A 17224-nucleotide genomic window follows, 5' to 3' on the forward strand; every position below is an offset into this window, starting at 1 on the left:
ATAATCGTCTCGGCCCATCTTCTTTTCAAACATAATTTAAATACAAAATTTTTAAATTAATCATTATAATTTTTCGAAATTAATAATTACAATTTTTTCAAACTTTCAAACAAAAAATAAAAAATAACTCAATTTTTTTAAATCTCCAAACAAAAATAATATTATAAAATTATATTTTAACAATATTTTAACTTAAATTTTTAACTTTATAATATTTTTTATTCAATTTTTTCTCTCTCATTTTTCAAAACTCAAAAAATACTCAACTCAAACTATCTCAATACTATTCACAAATTATCTTACTACTAATCTACTATTCACAAAATTCTCATCTTATTTTACTCTCCAAACAAGCTATAGAAATATATGACCTCTATGATGGAGAAAAACTTATCACTGCAATCTTAGGGGAGGTTTGGATATAAAAAAATATTTAATTCATCTCATTTAATCATTACAATTTTTTTAATTTTTCACATAAAATACAATAAAAAATTCAATTTTTTTTAAAATTTAAAATAATAATAATATTAAAAAATAATATTTTATCTATATTTTATTTATTTTTTATTTTTTATTTTAACTCATCTCAACTCATTATTTAAACTTAATTAAAGGATCTATATTATAGGGACTGGCAACAATTTTGATAATTTAAAGACCATATTTTGAAATAAACTTAAGACGATTTAAAATATTAAAATAATTAGTCTCAAAGCAAGCACCGAATTGACGGAGTTATATGGTCAATGACATTGATGGCTGTCATCGGCTCTCTCCTTCAGTGGACGCAATCCGTAGCCTTAGCAAGACATGGGTTGATGACAAATGGAGAATCCTCGTAATTATAGATGGGTTGCTGACAAACGGAATGAGAAAGATGGTTTGTTGTTTCCCTCTTGACCAAAAAAGTATATACGAATACGATTACTATATTTCCAGAAATCAATTCTATAGACCAAACTGCTATCTTGGATTTAAGTTATTTCGAAACAAACTCCTTTGATTTCTAATTTTACTCCTTAGTAATCCACTCCATCATACTCTCTCTCTCTCTTTTCTAAAGATTTTCTTGAACAAGATTCTGCCAAGTCTGGTTTTGTCAATTTTTCTAACATATCTTCTTAAAAAAAATAGAATAAGAGGAACTACAATCGGCCAAGGGCGTCGATCTTACCTCCACCCCTCTTGCGACCGAGCTGATCAAGAGGTATAAATCAATCAAAGAGCTCCAAGAATCTGAACCAGAATTATGTATTTTGAATCTTTGATGAACAAAACAAGAAAACAACCAACGGATTTACAGCTATTTCTTAGATTACTAAGGTAAACATTTTATATTTTAGGTGAGGTTTAAGATGTAGGATACGTTGTGTTCCACATTTAATGGATTGACTGGATCGTATCGTAATTGACAAGTCATATTTTCCTTGATGAGTCAATTTTATTTTTATCTGCAACTCTTTTAACATATATTATGAGGTAGTGTTAATTAGTCGGCCGGCCTCCTTGTAATGTATGCTGTCCTAACAACTACCTAATGAGCCTATTTGTCTGTTCTAAAAGCTACTATATACATCTGCTTACAACATACGGCTTGACATCAGCCTTTGGTTGAATGAGTGCTAGAAAAAAGGGCTACCCTTTCCGACAAAGTGATTGGAGAAGACCTCCTCATATGCACAATGACGAGACTCCCAACTCAGACGGCAAAGAACAGCACTCAAAACTACTAGGCATTAGCAAGTAAAACAAACAGAAGCTTTAAATCTCTATATATTTCTTTGTCGTTGTTTGAGTCCAAAGTGCTAGCATCTTTATTATACTGAAATACAAGGCGGAACAGGCTAAGTACCTTTGTCTCCTAAACCAACCGCTTCGGACAAGTACTATTAACGAAGCTCAACCTTGTTCTTTTCCTTCACCTCTATGCTGTTTCGTTCCTTTTCTCTTCACGTCTCCTTTTCATGTTCACGACACATTTCCACCTTATCATACTCCTCCATCCATGGCTGACTCCTCCTTTGAAATCGACTATTATTCCCCAAGCCGCCGACGTGGACGCCATCACCCCACTCCCACCAGCTCACGGTTTGCCTCTCCCTATTACACTCCTACTAGCTCTCGTCACATGTCGCATAGTCCTACCTCTAGAAGAATCCGGAACCCATCTCCGGCAACTCCTTTTGCGTCGAACACCGATATGTCATGGCAAGGCGAGCTTTCATGGCACTTTGAGCCAACTGGGCGGCGTGACAGCAATCTAAGCGCAGCTTTAAGCCCGTGGACTGCCACCCACCCTTCGGAGAGTCGTGTATTTCGCCGTTCAGCCAATGACTATTACCGTTCTCGAACATATGGGTCACGTGGCTTGACGAATTCATATAACGAATTCTCAGGCTACGACGCTGTCGCGGCAGGGAGGCTTGAGCTCCAAAGCTATGTTGCAAGAGATAATGAGAGTTCGTATTTCCGAAAGAATTATACTTCTGGTGAATATAGCAAGTCTCGTGGGCTTTCAAAGTTTAAAGTGGTTGAACAGGGGCGAGGTAGTGGTCCTTTGGCTATCAAAGATGAACTTAGAATGTCTGATGAAGATGAAGATCATCTTGACTTGTCTCATGGCGGTTATCATCATGGCCTAGGGCCGTCCAATATTGGACACGGGGTATCACATGTTGCGCATCATCATGGTCATGGCGTTTCCCATATGGGGAATGACCGTGTTGACAGGAATTATGGTTATGAGCACCATGGCCATGGGCTATCAGGTGGTGGTCATCATCATGGACAACATGATTCTGATGCTTTTCAATCTACAAGTCATCATTATGGGAGTAATGATCGGTACAATGACAGTGATGAAGCTTCGGGTTACAATGACGATGTTGGCGGTGACGATGAAGATAATGTGGAGCCGGCAAAGTCAGTTGGGCTGTTCAGCTTGTTCAAGTATTCAACAAAGTGGGATATAGTTCTCGTGATCTTGGGTTGTTTAGGCGCTCTCATTAATGGAGGATCCCTCCCTTGGTATTCTTATCTTTTTGGAGAGTTTGTGAATAAAATCGCTTTAGATTCGTCAACTGACAAAACTCTGTTGACGAAGGATATAGAGAAGGTACAAATCCGGTGTATAGCTTTCCCCCCCCCCCCGAAAAAAAAAAAAGAACTCAGAACATATTTTGACAGTGGAAATTCTTAATCCTCAGGTATGTCTGCTTATGACTGGGTTAGCAGCACTTGTGGTTATTGGATCATACTTGGGTAAGATGAGGATTACAGCAGAATACTTCCTTTCCTTTTTTCTTCTGTGTCTTTTCAGTGTTTCTTCCTTATTATAAGACTCCTGAAATCTTTGTAAGAGAACAGCGTTTTTTATATCTCAAAATTGACAGAGGTCACCTGCTGGAGACTGGTTGGGGAGCGGTCAGCTCTACGGATAAGAACAGAATATTTAAGAGCAGTTCTACGACAGGATATTGGCTTTTTTGACACCCAACTTAGCACCGGTGATATCATGCACGGAATTTCAAGCGATGTTGCTCAGATACAAGAAGTGATGGGAGAGAAGGTCGAACATCTTTTATTTTTTTTGTTTTAATTTATTTATACTTGGTTCAAGCTACAACATAATCTCATACGAAGCATTCAGATTTAAGCCGGGATTGTCTTTTTTCATAGGCCGACAGAGTTGGATAGTATATTATGAAGATGAGCCGCATTGACACATTTTAAACTTTTTCTTGGTCTAATTGCAGATGGCACACTTCATCAACAGTGTATTTACCTTCATCTGCGGCTATACTGTAGGGTTTTTGAAGTCGTGGAAAATATCTCTGGTAGTCTTCTCAGTCATCCCATTGATGATGTTCTGTGGTATTGCTTACAAAGCTATTTATGTAGGCCTAACCGCGAAAGAAGAGGCAAGTAGACAAGAGAATATATGGACTAAACAATCTTCTCTGTCTTAATGTGTTAGATAGATTTTGCTCATTCTTTTTGGTGCTTCTATTTCAGGTATCCTATCGGAGAGCTGGTCGCATGGCAGAGCAAGCAGTCAGTTCAATTAGAACTGTATTTGCATTCGTTGCAGAGGATCATTTGGCTGCAAGATATGCTGAATTATTGCAGAAGTTAGTGCCTTTTGGTGCAAAGATTGGCTTTGCTAAGGGTGCAGGAATTGGAGTTATCTATTTGGTTTCTTATACTACATGGGCATTGGCTTTCTGGTATGGAGCTATTTTGGTTTCTAGGGAAGAGATCTCTGGAGGTGCTGCCATTGCTTGTTTCTTTGGTGTCAATCTTGGGGGAAGGTAATTGTCTATTCATCAACTCTGTCGAGTTGCTGAGAATCAAGCAAACCAAGTCTTTTAATGAAAACTAGACTCAAAATTTCTATATAATCGCAATATATATGGTCTGCATTTTCACAGGGGATTGGCATTGTCACTATCATATTTTGCCCAATTTGCACAAGGCACTGTGGCAGCGAGCCGGGTGTTTGAAATCATAGATAGAGTTCCAGAGATAGATCCCTACAGTCCTGTGGGAAGTACACTCCCTAGTGTTCGTGGAAGGATTGAGTTCAGAGGCGTTACATTTTCATATCCATCCCGTCCCGGTGATCAAGTTCTCCGATCTCTTAATCTAGTGATTCCATCTTATAAGACTCTCGCATTAGTCGGAGCCAGTGGAGGTGGCAAGTCCACCATTTTTGCTCTTATAGAGAGGTTCTATGACCCCAACGTAGGTAAGCTTCTCATCATCTTGTGGAAGAATGTTCATATGATTTCATTACATTGCAATGCCAACTTGGTTAAAGCCTAAAAACTTTTGGCAGGAACACTCACACTGGATGCTCATGATTTAAGAACACTGCAAGTCAAGTGGCTAAGAGGTCAGATAGGTATGGTTGGTCAGGAGCCAGTTCTCTTTGCCACAACGATACTGGAAAATGTGATGATGGGGAAGGAGAATGCCACTAAAAAGGAGGCAGTATCTGCTTGCATTGCAGCCAATGCTCATAGCTTCATCACTGGCCTCCCACTAGGCTACGATACTCAGGTGAAGTTGCACATAATTAAGACCCAGAACAACATAAATTCAAGAAATGGAAATACTTTGGCTACAAAGAGATTCCACAAAAATAAACCTACAAACTGATGTGACACATTAGATTATAAATATACTTTTTATTGTAAAGTAGATCTAACGTATCATATGAAACTATGTCAGTTTTTGTGAGATCTCGTTCCGTCCATAGCACTTCTTAAAAAAATACATATATTGTCTAACTTGTACCTAAAAAGCCACATTTGGGCAGGTTGGAGACAGGGGAAGCCAACTCTCAGGTGGTCAGAAACAGAGAATTGCACTGGCTCGAGCCATGATCAAAGACCCTAGAATCCTTCTCTTGGATGAGGCTACAAGCGCACTCGATGCTGAGTCTGAGTCTGTTGTCCAACAAGCGATTGATAAGATTTCCTCTGGCCGAACCACCATTGTCATTGCTCACAGGCTAGCCACAGTAAGAAATGCCCACGCCATTGTGGTTCTCGACCATGGCTCTGTTACTGAGATTGGCAACCACCGTCAACTCTTGGAAAAGGCGGGGGTCTACTATGACCTTGTCAGGCTTGCTTCTGATGCAGTTTCAAAACCCTTCTCAAAACAGAATGATAATCTGAAAGGCACGGAATTCTCTGTCTATGACAAATCAGTTAATGATGTATCAAGATCAAAGAACTCACGTGATGTTCCAAGGCCAGAGGGCAAGAAGTCTATGAAAGAGGAAGAACTAGGAGAGGGGGAAGAAGAGCAAGAAACTACTACTAGAACATATAAAATTTCAGAAGTTTGGAAGTTACAGAGACCAGAGATTGCCATGGTAGTATTTGGATTTCTCTTTGGTATGCTTGCAGGCGCATTTCTAACTATCTTTCCTTTAATTCTTGGCCAAGCCCTTGAAATATACTTCGGTGACAGATCAAGGATAAAAAGAGAAGTTGGTAAGCTTTGTTTAATACTTTTTGGGCTTGGCTTTGGGTGTATAGCCACCTTTACAGGGCAGCAAGGTTTGTGTGGCTGGGCTGGAACAAAACTCACAATGAGGGTGAGAGACCTTTTATTCGAATCAATCTTAAAGCAAGAACCAGGTTGGTTTGATTTTGAAGAAAATACCACTGGAGTACTTGTTTCAAGGCTCTCCATTGATTGTGTTAGTTTTCGTTCAGTCCTTGGTGATCGATTCTCGGTCTTATTAATGGGTTTGAGTTCAGCTGCAGTTGGACTTGGTGCGTCATTTTACCTCGATTGGCGACTAGCCCTTTTGGCTGCAGCTCTCACTCCTTTCACTCTTGGTGCAAACTACTTGAGCTTGATCATCAATGTTGGACCGAGACTCGACAACAAAGCCTATGTCAAAGCTAGCAATATTGCTTCCGGTGCAGTTTCAAACATTAGAACAGTGGCAACGTTGTCTGCTCAAGAACTGTTAGTTGAGTCGTTCGACCAAGCTTTGTCAGAGCCAAAGAAAAAATCAGTCAGAAGATCACAAACACTAGGACTAACACTTGGCTTCTCTCAAGGTGCCATGTACGGAGCATATACCTTATTCCTTTGGTTTGGTGGAAATCTCGTCAAAGAAAACAAAACAAGCTTTGGGGATGTATATAAGATATTTCTCATAATTGTTTTGAGCTCCTTTTCTGTCGGACAATTAGCCGGTCTAGCCCCAGACACTTCCAGGGCGGCAATGGCAATTCCAGCAGTTTTTGAAATCATTAATCGCAGGCCATTGATTGATAAGGATCAAGGAAAACGTAGAAAGACTGAACGGTCAAAGCCATTGAATATCGAGTTCAAAAGGGTGACATTTGCATACCCATCTAGGCCTGAGGTGATTGTGTTGAGGGATTTCAGCTTAAAGGTGAAAGGTGGAAGCATGGTGGCTTTGGTGGGAGGAAGTGGGTCTGGTAAATCAACAGTGATATGGTTGATACAAAGGTTTTATGATCCAATTCAAGGGAAGGTAATGATGGGAGGTGTTGATCTGATGGAAATTGATGTCAAGTGGTTGAGAAGGCAAACAGCTTTGGTTGGCCAAGAGCCTACACTGTTTGCTGGGAGCATCAGAGAAAATATTGCATTTGGAAACCCGAATGCTTCATGGGCTGAGATTGAAGAGGCTGCAAGGGAAGCTTACATTGACAAGTTCATTAGTGGCCTACCTCAAGGCTATGAAACTCAGGTAACTGACCCTACAAAATACAAGGAATTCCCCAAGAACTAACAAAACATACTCTTTAAGCTTAGTCATCAAGGATGAGGTGATTCTTAAATGGCTTATAAGGGAGCATATCATTCATTATATCATGTCACCAATCTCTCTCTCTCTCTCTCTCTCCCTCTGGTTTTTAACTTTCTTCTACTATAGGTTGGCGAGAGCGGAGTCCAGTTTTCGGGAGGTCAGAAACAAAGGATTGCAATAGCAAGAGCCATACTGAAGAAATCAAGAGTGCTACTGTTAGATGAAGCTAGCAGTGCACTGGACCTGGAATCAGAGAAGCATGTCCAAGACGCATTAAAGAAAGTTGCTGCGCGAACAACCACAATCGTAGTAGCGCACCGCCTATCTACAATCAAAGAGGCCGACACGATTGCTGTTATGAAAGATGGTGAGGTCGTTGAGTATGGGAGCCATGACACTCTCATGGCTTCCCATCTTAATGGTGTGTATGCTAGCTTGGTTCGTGCAGAGACTGAAGCCAACGCATTTTCTTGAGACGTGTATTGTTAATCCTGTATACATTATCCTTTAAAGTTTGCTCTTGATCCGGTAACTCGACGATAGAGATTTAGTTTGCATACAAAGAAAAGGGACGACTATACCTTTAGTTGTTATTGAACATTATTCTGTAATTTTGACGGTTCTGATCAATCCTCTAGATTGCCCCAGCTCGTCGATGCCTATCGACTGCATGAAACATCCAGGTCCTACGGTTCTATTAGAAAATTATATTATAACATCTAGGTCCTACTGTTCTATTTGTTACACAAAATCAAACCAAACTATCTCATCTCATTATTACAAATTTCTTGAACTCCCACACAAAATATAACAAACAATTCAATTTTTTCAAATTCTAAAAAAAAAAAATATTATAATATTTTATTCAACTTTCAACAAAACATCACATCTCATCCCATCTGAACTACATATTTTATGAATTAGTTTCATAATGAGAAGGCATTTCTTTATATATATGTGTGTGTATGTATATGTTTTTACCTACTCCATATCTTGTTTTGAATCAAAGTGTCTCTGTATCTAACCTGGGACTAGATAAGTTTTATGTTATATTCCACTTTCTAATAGCTCTAATTGAGAGAATTCTCTCTCTCTCTATGTTCATCCAAATAAGAGTGCCCTATGTTTATTCCATTCCATATATGTCACATGTACAAATTCTAGTCAAATAAGAGATGTCATTGTAATTTGTGGGATAATAGTGACAAGGACATAGGAATGCCCTTACCTTTCTTAATAGATCCCCTTCCTCTAACTTAAAAAGGAAATGCAAGCTGGAAGAGACCCACGACCAACTGACTATAATACCCATTGACGGCATTAAATAAGGTCCAACATAATTCTTCTTTATGGGGGACAGATTTGTCATTTCATGTCACATGAGTACTGCAAAAGTCTAACATGGTTAATATTGTATCTTGGCTTGAAAGCCAAGGGAAAGTTGAGAGTTAAGTGCCTGGCATGCAAAGCTATGGAGGCTCTTGGTTAAGTCAGCCCACAAACAATCAAACTCGCTTTGTCTTCAAGCTACAGTCGATCCTTGAGCTCTATGCAGAACTTCTTTCCTTCTGTCATAGGACCTTTTTAATTTTTCTCTTGTACCTTTTTATCTATCTTGGCTCTTTAAGCTCTCTTTCTCAGGTACGTACTTGTCTCTTTCTCCCTCAGATTAATATTTGTGGTCAATCCCTGCCATATCATAGCAACACATGCAGATTATAGTTTATAGTTTATACCTTTTTTTCCATGGAAAACAGCTATACCCTTATATTTTCCCTATTCTTGTTTGTTTTCCTTTCTGTCTATGAAGATAGCCTTATGTAGTCATGTTGTTTCACATTGTATGGTTTTTTTCCAGTTTCTGATCTGCAAACAATTTAAAACCTTTTTTTTCCTTTATTAATGGAATTTCATCGCGAAAACCACACACTTGAACAAAGCTTTTAAATAACAGGAAGCTATAAACAAGATGTTTTAATCCAATTTTGCTAGGAAAACCTTAAGGAACAAAAGAAATGCATAGCATCTGTATGTATATCATGTACAAGGTAAAGTTCCTGGAATAAATAGAGAACTACTCTTATTATTTAGCCACGAACTTAAATGTATCAATCAGACAAAACATTACAGATTTGGATAATCAGAAGAGGAGGTAAAAAGAATGGCATCGCTCACTCCAGGAGTACTACTAAAGCTTCTTCAGGGTATAAACTCCAATGTAAAGGTTCGAGGAGAATATCGATCCGTTCTACTACAAGCCATCAGCATTGTGCCTGCCTTAACCGGATCTGACCTGTGGCCTAACCATGGCTTCTTCATAAAAGTCTCTGATTCCTCTCACTCGACATATGTCTCACTTTCAAAGGAAGATAATGAGCTCATCTTGAACAACAAGTTGCAACTCGGCCAGTTTTTCTACGTGGATAGGATGGAAGCAGGAACACCAGTTCCTAGTCTTGTTGGGGTGAGACCAGTCCCAGGACGACACCCTTTTGTGGGGAATCCAAAGGATCTCATGCAAATGTTAGAGCCGTCAGAGTGTCCAGTCCAATCTGGTGACGAAGGACTAGATGGTACAAAATTGAGGGAGTTATTGGCCGAAGTAAAGGGCGACAGCCCGAGACAGAAAATTGTTATCAAAGAGGAGAAGGCAAAGGTCGCATCTAGGTACATGCAGGGTGTTTTGGCACCAAATAATGCTAAAGCAAGTGGAGTGGATTCGAATGGAGGCGAGAAGAGCAATGAGAATGAGAATGTTGGGGCAAGTAAGAAGGTTGGAACGGTGAAAGGAAAGCATCAAGAGCTGAAAGGTCAGGTATGATTCTCGCTTAACATATTCCGATCTTAAATGCACAAACAACCAGTTCTGGGACTCTTTTTAGGGACTCCTCTGGATAGACGGGCATTGGAAATTATCAGTCTGATTAGAATTGAAAGGCCAGACTAGTAGGACGTCTAGAAACAAAATGTGCAGCTCGAATATGACATCCTAAGATTATTTTGTATAAGAAATTGTCGGGCAACAAATTTTTGTACAGAAAATGCAAACGTCAGTTCAAAGTATTCATAATTATTTAGGTTATAATGTCCCCTAGACATAAGCATGCAAGTTGGAGGAAATGATTCGGTTACATTGGAAGTTGGAACAATCATATAAATGATGACATGGTTCGCTTGATAGGCAATGTTCGTCAAGCGAAGTTTAATTGTTGTTGAAAACCAATGCAGTGATAATCATTTTTACAGACACGCTCGATGACTCCTTCCCGAAATCTAGCTAATGCACTTTCATCAAAGCCAGACGCTGCTGCATCTGACAAAGAGATAGCACTTTCTTTTAAGAGCACTCCTGCAAAACGCACTTCAAGTAAACAGGAAAACATGAACTTGAATTGTTTGTCGAACAATAAAGATAAAAACCCTTCACCTGAGGCAGCTGCATGGGCTTCTCTGCCTGCTGGTCTTTTGAAGCCAGGAAAGGTACCTTGCCTTGATTATTCTTCCACCTTTTGTTTTTTAATTGCTATAGTTCGGAAATTAGTTATATGGTTACCATTTCACCTATCAGACTGGCCATTCAGTGGCTACCATTTCATCATTCTGCATTTCACTAGAATTATAACCAAACGACTGGCATTGATTACTATCAGATCATAGACGCCATATCTTCTCTGTTCTTGTGGACAGAGTAGATAGCCTATTAATCAAATTAGAATGGGTGCATGGGAAAGGTACCTAAAACAGCAAGCTCACAGAATCGTACATCAAGTTTACCATCATTAAGTAATTATTCTTTCTTTTCATTTATTGCAACTTTACAAGGGAATGCTTAGAAGGAGAAATTTAGCTTCTTTCGTTGCAGCAGAAGCTCAGAAGCAGGCAGCCACGGCTGCAACTCTGGTCATGTGCCTCAGGTAAGTCTATTTCAGGATTTAAATGTCATTTCAGAACATATTTTGACCACCAGAAAGAGAACCCAATTTTCACAGTTATGTCCTACAAGTCTTATTTCCTTATTTTTCTCAGTATGTTTGCTGATCTCTGCTCATATGCCTCGTTGGAGAACCCCCACCTGTATCTTACCAAGTTCTTCACACTCTATCAGCTGCTTGAACAACCGAATGCAGCAACTCCTTTAAAGGATAAGTCACTTCAGTTATCAGCTCTCCTATCTGTTCCAGACATGGACAAAACTGGCAAAAAGGCTGGTCCTATTCATGGTAAAAGTATGTTGAAGTCTCCAAAGGCTCCTATTGATTTAAGTGGGGCTGAGAAATTAGAATGGGCTAAATGGGATGATGCAAGAGAGATCAAAGACCTGAGAGAGGTTCTGTTAAATGAAACAAGATCTTGGTTTTTGAAATTCTTGGAGGGGGCATTGGATGTTGGGTTTCGTGTAGTTACCCAGGAGAAGAAAGGTAAGGACCGTGCAGGACAACAAATGGAGCCAGACAACCATATTGCTGTCACATTATCACAGCTTAAGCATGCGAATGAGTGGTTGGATAAACTGAGAAGCATATTGAGGTCAGAGAATGATGGGATGCTGGAGATTGTTGAGCGGTTGAAGAAGAAAGTTTACACTTGTTTGCTTGTCCATATAGAGTCTGCAGCATCAGCTCTGGAGAATCGCTCTCATCGTGGTTGATTCAAGAAAGATTAATGTTTTAGAATTTTATTTATCTTCTGGTATTTTATGAATAACTTATTATTAAGGTTATATGGATTTCTAACTACAGATAATTTATTAATTTGAGTCAAGCAATGTTATTGAAGTTTTGGCCAAACGTTTTTTATCCATTATAATAAAAGACACCATTTTCAAGTCAGGAGTTTATTTCTTTCTACTCACATAATCCTTTTTTTTTTTTTTCATCATAATTTTTAGAAAATTTTGTCTTTTTATTTCTCATCATGAGGAATATGAGTTGTCATCAGATTTTTTTTCATCTTTATATTAAATAAATTCACTTTCGTTTGTCTTTTGTCCCAATTTGATTACATCTTCTCCGTTAGACTTCTTCCTTTGCTTTGGTCTGATTTGATTTTATGGGCTTTTAAGTGGTTTATAACTCTATATGACTTCCTTCTAGAGTGCTTTTTTCTCTTCTAGAGAGATTAGCCGTGTTGCTATGTTTTTACCATCCAACCATCCGATAGTCAAGATTTGAGATCGATAGAGCTAATATGAAGAATGTTTTTATGTTTAATTACTACAATATTACAATAAGTTGCAAGAGAATTTTCATTTGGAATTTTTCATTAATGTAACCAATTTTACCCATTCATTAACGTAACAATACACATGTAATGAATCTAATGAAAAGTACTGGACGTAAGCAAAAAAGTATTATTTCAATAAACTAGCAAGAGACTTACCTCTTTTATGATAAGGGCTGCACGATGCATCCAACCAGCTTGCGCTTGCAAGAAAGTGGGTCCAAGCTGGAGAGCTAGAGCACATGCAAAATGCTCAGATCTTCCACCTGATAATATACATCTAGCATGTGCCCTGCTTCTCCAGCTTGGCTCACCCTCTTCCCATCACCCTTTCCTGGGAGCAGAAATATCACATGCATTGGTTAATTAAGCAGTTTATGATTTGTTTAGTTCTATGAGAACAAGCAAAAAAGGCTGCAAACAACTACAGAGAAAAAGGAACGTTGTTGAATAATGCATGGGATGCATACTGAGGAATTTCTAAGGATTTTTATACCTAGTAAAACGTACTTGTATGGTTATAACTAATGCTGTCCAAAGCTGATAAGCTTACATGGATCCCACCTATGAAATGCAATTCAAACATTTTTTTTTTGAGTGGGAGTGGTTGATCTTGTGGTTTGCTTATAAAATAGGAGTTTCTCAAGTGTTCTTCAAGCAAAAACAAGCGCATGTTGTACCAAACAAACTTTGCTCTAGTGACTGGTGAAATTTGGCTGCCAAAAGGAGGATTAATAAAGCGGCCAAAGCATTGAATATTTCAGGGGAATTATGTGGTCTACCAATGCGTACATAAAGTAATGCCCCAAGTTATGGCAGACCACCCACCATAGCCTGGAAGAGATCTAGACAGACTCTACTCTCACCATCCTTTATGAATAGATTATTATTGAAGCCTAAGAGGTAGATCTATCTTCCAAGAATACATGATTTTATCGACAGATTCGTATCGTTGCGTACGACCTAGCAAAACGAGCACCTCTTGTCCTTGATTGAAAGCATTCCCTTCTCCTTATTACACCTTTTCTCACCCTGGTTTCATATTGGGAAGGATCCACCTTTTCATCCCTTCTCACTCATCTCTACGACATATGCTTATAAAAAATACATGACAGATTCATGCAGAGCAAATCTGAAACAAAGGTCTAGTTAGTGAAAAAGTGAGCTACTATTGGTCTCTTAATTCAGTCACCTTCCCAAAAGCTGAAGGACTATTAACACTAGGCTCATATTGCTTTCTAAATCATGATTAAACTTGAGAGTATAGAATCACTTCGAGACTGCTTCAACTTAATATATACCAAGCCTATCAATTTTCTGTCAAAGTAAGATTCCAAAGGCTAGAACGGATCTTTGTTTCCTCTAGCGGGGGCTTTGGTGCAGTGAATAGCAGTAAGCCAGTGGCACAATGAAACATCAGCCTAGATCTCCCACGTAATATAAGAATGTCTCCTGATTCCAACACGACCTTCACTGCCTTACAACATCCCTCTGATCACCACGTAAGAATTCTGCCATGTCACCAATGGGAAAGGAGATCACGGCTAATCCTTTACTTTTTGGGCTTTCATCACGATCCCTGCATGCGAACAAAGTCATTGATCTCATATAAAACATGACAAAATCATATTTGAAGTGCATGCTAGTGAATTGAGGGAGTTGCAAGTTTTGGATGATACAATCAAGAAAAGAAAACAAGGAACCAAGAAAATTAACAACAAAAACAAATTGTAGCTAGAATGAAATGGAAAAGGAGTGTAACAAACATGAGGAGACCCAGTTGGCCGTTTGGTTTGTAAGGCAAACTTTTGGTGAAATCCCGGGAAGTATGTTTTCCACATTGCACACTTTAGATATTATCTTAATAAATGAATCATCGATTGCTTTTTTAACCCAATGAGAGAATTCAGCAGCTATAATGGATGGTGATCTTCATATTTCCTTGACTCAGTTCAGTGTCCCAATTTTCACCAAGGCACGTCTTCTTCAAATGCACTTTTGCTCCATCACGGTCACCAGGCTGATAGAAAGTAGAAACCTCCTGGACCCAGACCAAGGTGTCAGCATATTTTTACTATTTTGATCTTCTCACTGAAGGATACGTGATTCTTTAAAAGTACCATCCCAGAACTCAACACAATTCCATTTTCCCCTTCCACGGTAAGCTAGCTTGATTTCATTCTGCCTTTCCCTATTCTTTACAAGTAAAGGAGATTTAAATGTAATGAATTATCACGGCCTGCTGTGAACTTTTTAGATCCTTAATTGCTTGGGGGAAGGCTCATCTATTTGAGCAGATATGGAGGGCAGATGAGCCTCACCTGCTAGCCTGAAATTATCAACCTGTGTGAAAGATCATCAATCTGAAGGGAAGGAAGCCAGCGTTGGGATTGTTTTAATATGGTCTACTGCCACTTGGGGAATTTATTCCTAGCTGAGATCTTCGGACATCAAGAGAAGCCATTTTCCAAATCACGTGAAAGACGCTCCTCCTGATATGCGGTGTCTGATTTTTGCTTATGCTCAGACTGCTTTGAAGCTCCATCCACTGACATCCTCGGTAAAATTTCCTTTAACTAATTGACAATCTATCCTCACAACCAAAAGAGTCGGCAGATCTGTCCGCACCAACCTTTAGTCTGTGTAATACAAAAACGTTTAGCAAACCAAAAGTCACTCATAAGATCCAGCATGACTTTTGTTCCGATCACTATTCTATTGGAAGTTGAGCCACAAGGAATTAAGCAGAGAAGAAGTCCAAGCACATATCCTCAGAACGTAATTTCATGCAACTTCTGATCACTATTCATTCCCGGAATCCCAGAATTCTCACGAGTCACGCGTTACAAAGAACTACACAATCATCAACTTTTCGTACCTAATGAACCACGCTGCCTTTTTTAAGCCCACGCATTCATCTTGCGTCTTTTTCAAGCCAGTAGTCGGATTTTTCCAAACGGTTTCCACAGTCGCAAAGTAATCCAAGAGAAAGTAAAGTAGAGATTGCCTTTTCGAAAACCCTCTGATAAAAAGTATGCATACGGCACATTCACACGAATAAAATGGAAAAAGAAAAAAACCACGGCGTCGGTAAACTATAGGGCAGTGACAACGCGCGGCGCGGAATTATCGGGACCGCTCATGTAACCCCCCGAAAGTGCTCCTGTGTTCGTACGCAGCTCGGCCACGGCCCACGGCTACTACCACCGCGATTCATTTCATTCATGTGTCGCAAAGGAGGAAGCCGAAAGCGTGGTGCAGGATACCGAAAGTGTCAGACTTGGAAAAACACTCGGCTCCGTGAAGAGGGAAACTGATCAGCGAGACTGACCGATTGGACCGGTGGGGTTTAAGATTAATGTCAAGAGAAATATCAGTGCATATTTTATATTTATTGTATAATTATTTTTAATTAATTATTTTCAATATATATTTAAAGAGATATATAATCTAGATGATATCACATCATATATATAAAATAAATATTTTTAATAGTAAATTTTATCTATATTTATTTTTAAGGAAAATGTTATTATTATCATTAATTTTTATCGTTATGATTTTTTTATTTTTTTATTATTATTTTTTTACTAAAATTTTTTTAATAATATTATAATTTTTTTATTTTCTAAAATATATTTAAATATATTAAATATATATATAAATATAAAAAAAAAATACATTTTAAAAGTACTAACAGAAACCCAGCTGTGGAGTAGCACAGCTCTATTTATATACGAAGTGCTGGCAAGAGGGGAAGGAAAAGTCAGAGGAAGAAGCTGAGGAGTTTTCAAATACTTTTTGTCTTTCTCTACTCGCCGTATGACTATTGACTCATGTCAATAATAATCATTGTAACGTCACCGGAATCGCTGGGTAATACCACACTTCCATTTTTGCTATCTGATAATAAAATTCTTTATGATAATAAAATATTATTCTTTTTTAATTTTTTGATCTTTTTTTTTTATCATGTTTTGAAGAGCCACAAGTAATATTTTATTTTTTAATCAATCGTCATATATTTAATGTAGTAATATTTGATACAATCGATATAATTATAAAATATGTAAATATCGTTCAATCTTTTTAAAAAAAAATAAATCTATTATTAAAAATTATTTTTTTCATGTAAACTCATATTTACTCACTTTTTTAAAATAAAGTACGTGATATTTATATACTTCGTAACTGTAAATATCATTTTTCTTAATTATCATAATTTATAACACGTGCAAAACAAAAGGAAATGAAAGCTTATACCTCGGGTCAAATAACAATAAAAAATAAGATGACTTTGCTATCATCGTTGAGATTAGATTGTGTTTGAATGCTAAGATGATTTCATATGATCTGAATTGATCTATAAATAGTAGTATTTTATAAATTCTATTGAGATATGTTTGAATGTTGAAGTAACTTAGGATGTATTTAACTTTTTTATAAGAAATTAAAAAAATAATGTGATCGGTTTGAGATGGGTTAAACTGATTTCAACAACCAAATACACTTGTATGTTGAACCACTTTGAGTTAGTGTGACTCAAAACTAAGATGATTCCGTATTGTGTTCCATGGCATTTGGTTGAGCCAATGTTAATGCTCTAAAAGATCATAGTATGTTGTTGCTTGATTTCTAAGATTTTAACTAGGAGAGAAATTAATATATAGAGTGGGTTTTGTAACATTAAAAATA

At 38.0% G+C, this 17224-nt stretch overlaps 2 protein-coding genes and 1 pseudogene across 4 annotated transcripts; 2 read left to right on the forward strand and 1 right to left on the reverse strand.

The window, feature by feature from the left end:
• Window positions 1-2008: 2008 nt before the first annotated feature.
• LOC109005414 (ABC transporter B family member 19-like) lies at window positions 2009-7826 on the forward strand. Its single transcript, XM_035692099.1, has 9 exons — window positions 2009-3118; window positions 3210-3264; window positions 3396-3571; window positions 3759-3923; window positions 4018-4313; window positions 4434-4750; window positions 4841-5064; window positions 5324-7249; window positions 7436-7826. The coding sequence occupies exons 1-9, from the start codon at window positions 2009-2011 to the stop codon at window positions 7781-7783; spliced, it is 4617 nt and encodes a 1538-aa protein (XP_035547992.1). The 3' UTR covers window positions 7784-7826.
• Window positions 7827-8739: 913 nt separating this feature from the next.
• LOC109001948 lies at window positions 8740-12045 on the forward strand. Of its 3 annotated transcripts, none has more exons than XM_035692101.1 (5): window positions 8740-8950; window positions 9426-10124; window positions 10556-10789; window positions 11132-11223; window positions 11336-12045. In XM_035692101.1, exons 2-5 carry the CDS (start codon window positions 9471-9473, stop codon window positions 11955-11957), a joined length of 1602 nt encoding a protein of 533 aa, XP_035547994.1. In that variant the 5' UTR covers window positions 8740-8950; window positions 9426-9470; the 3' UTR covers window positions 11958-12045. The 3 variants fall into 3 exon arrangements, with proteins under 3 accessions (XP_035547994.1, XP_018835004.2, XP_035547993.1); XM_018979459.2 differs by having other exon boundaries at window positions 9440-10124; XM_035692100.1 differs by having other exon boundaries at window positions 8740-10124.
• A 388-nt stretch (window positions 12046-12433) lies between these two features.
• Window positions 12434-15084, reverse strand: LOC109001932 (annotated as a pseudogene).
• Window positions 15085-17224: the final 2140 nt, after the last annotated feature.

This window comes from Juglans regia, chromosome 7 (genome assembly GCF_001411555.2).
Source record: "Juglans regia cultivar Chandler chromosome 7, Walnut 2.0, whole genome shotgun sequence".
NCBI classification, from domain to species: domain Eukaryota; kingdom Viridiplantae; phylum Streptophyta; class Magnoliopsida; order Fagales; family Juglandaceae; genus Juglans; species Juglans regia.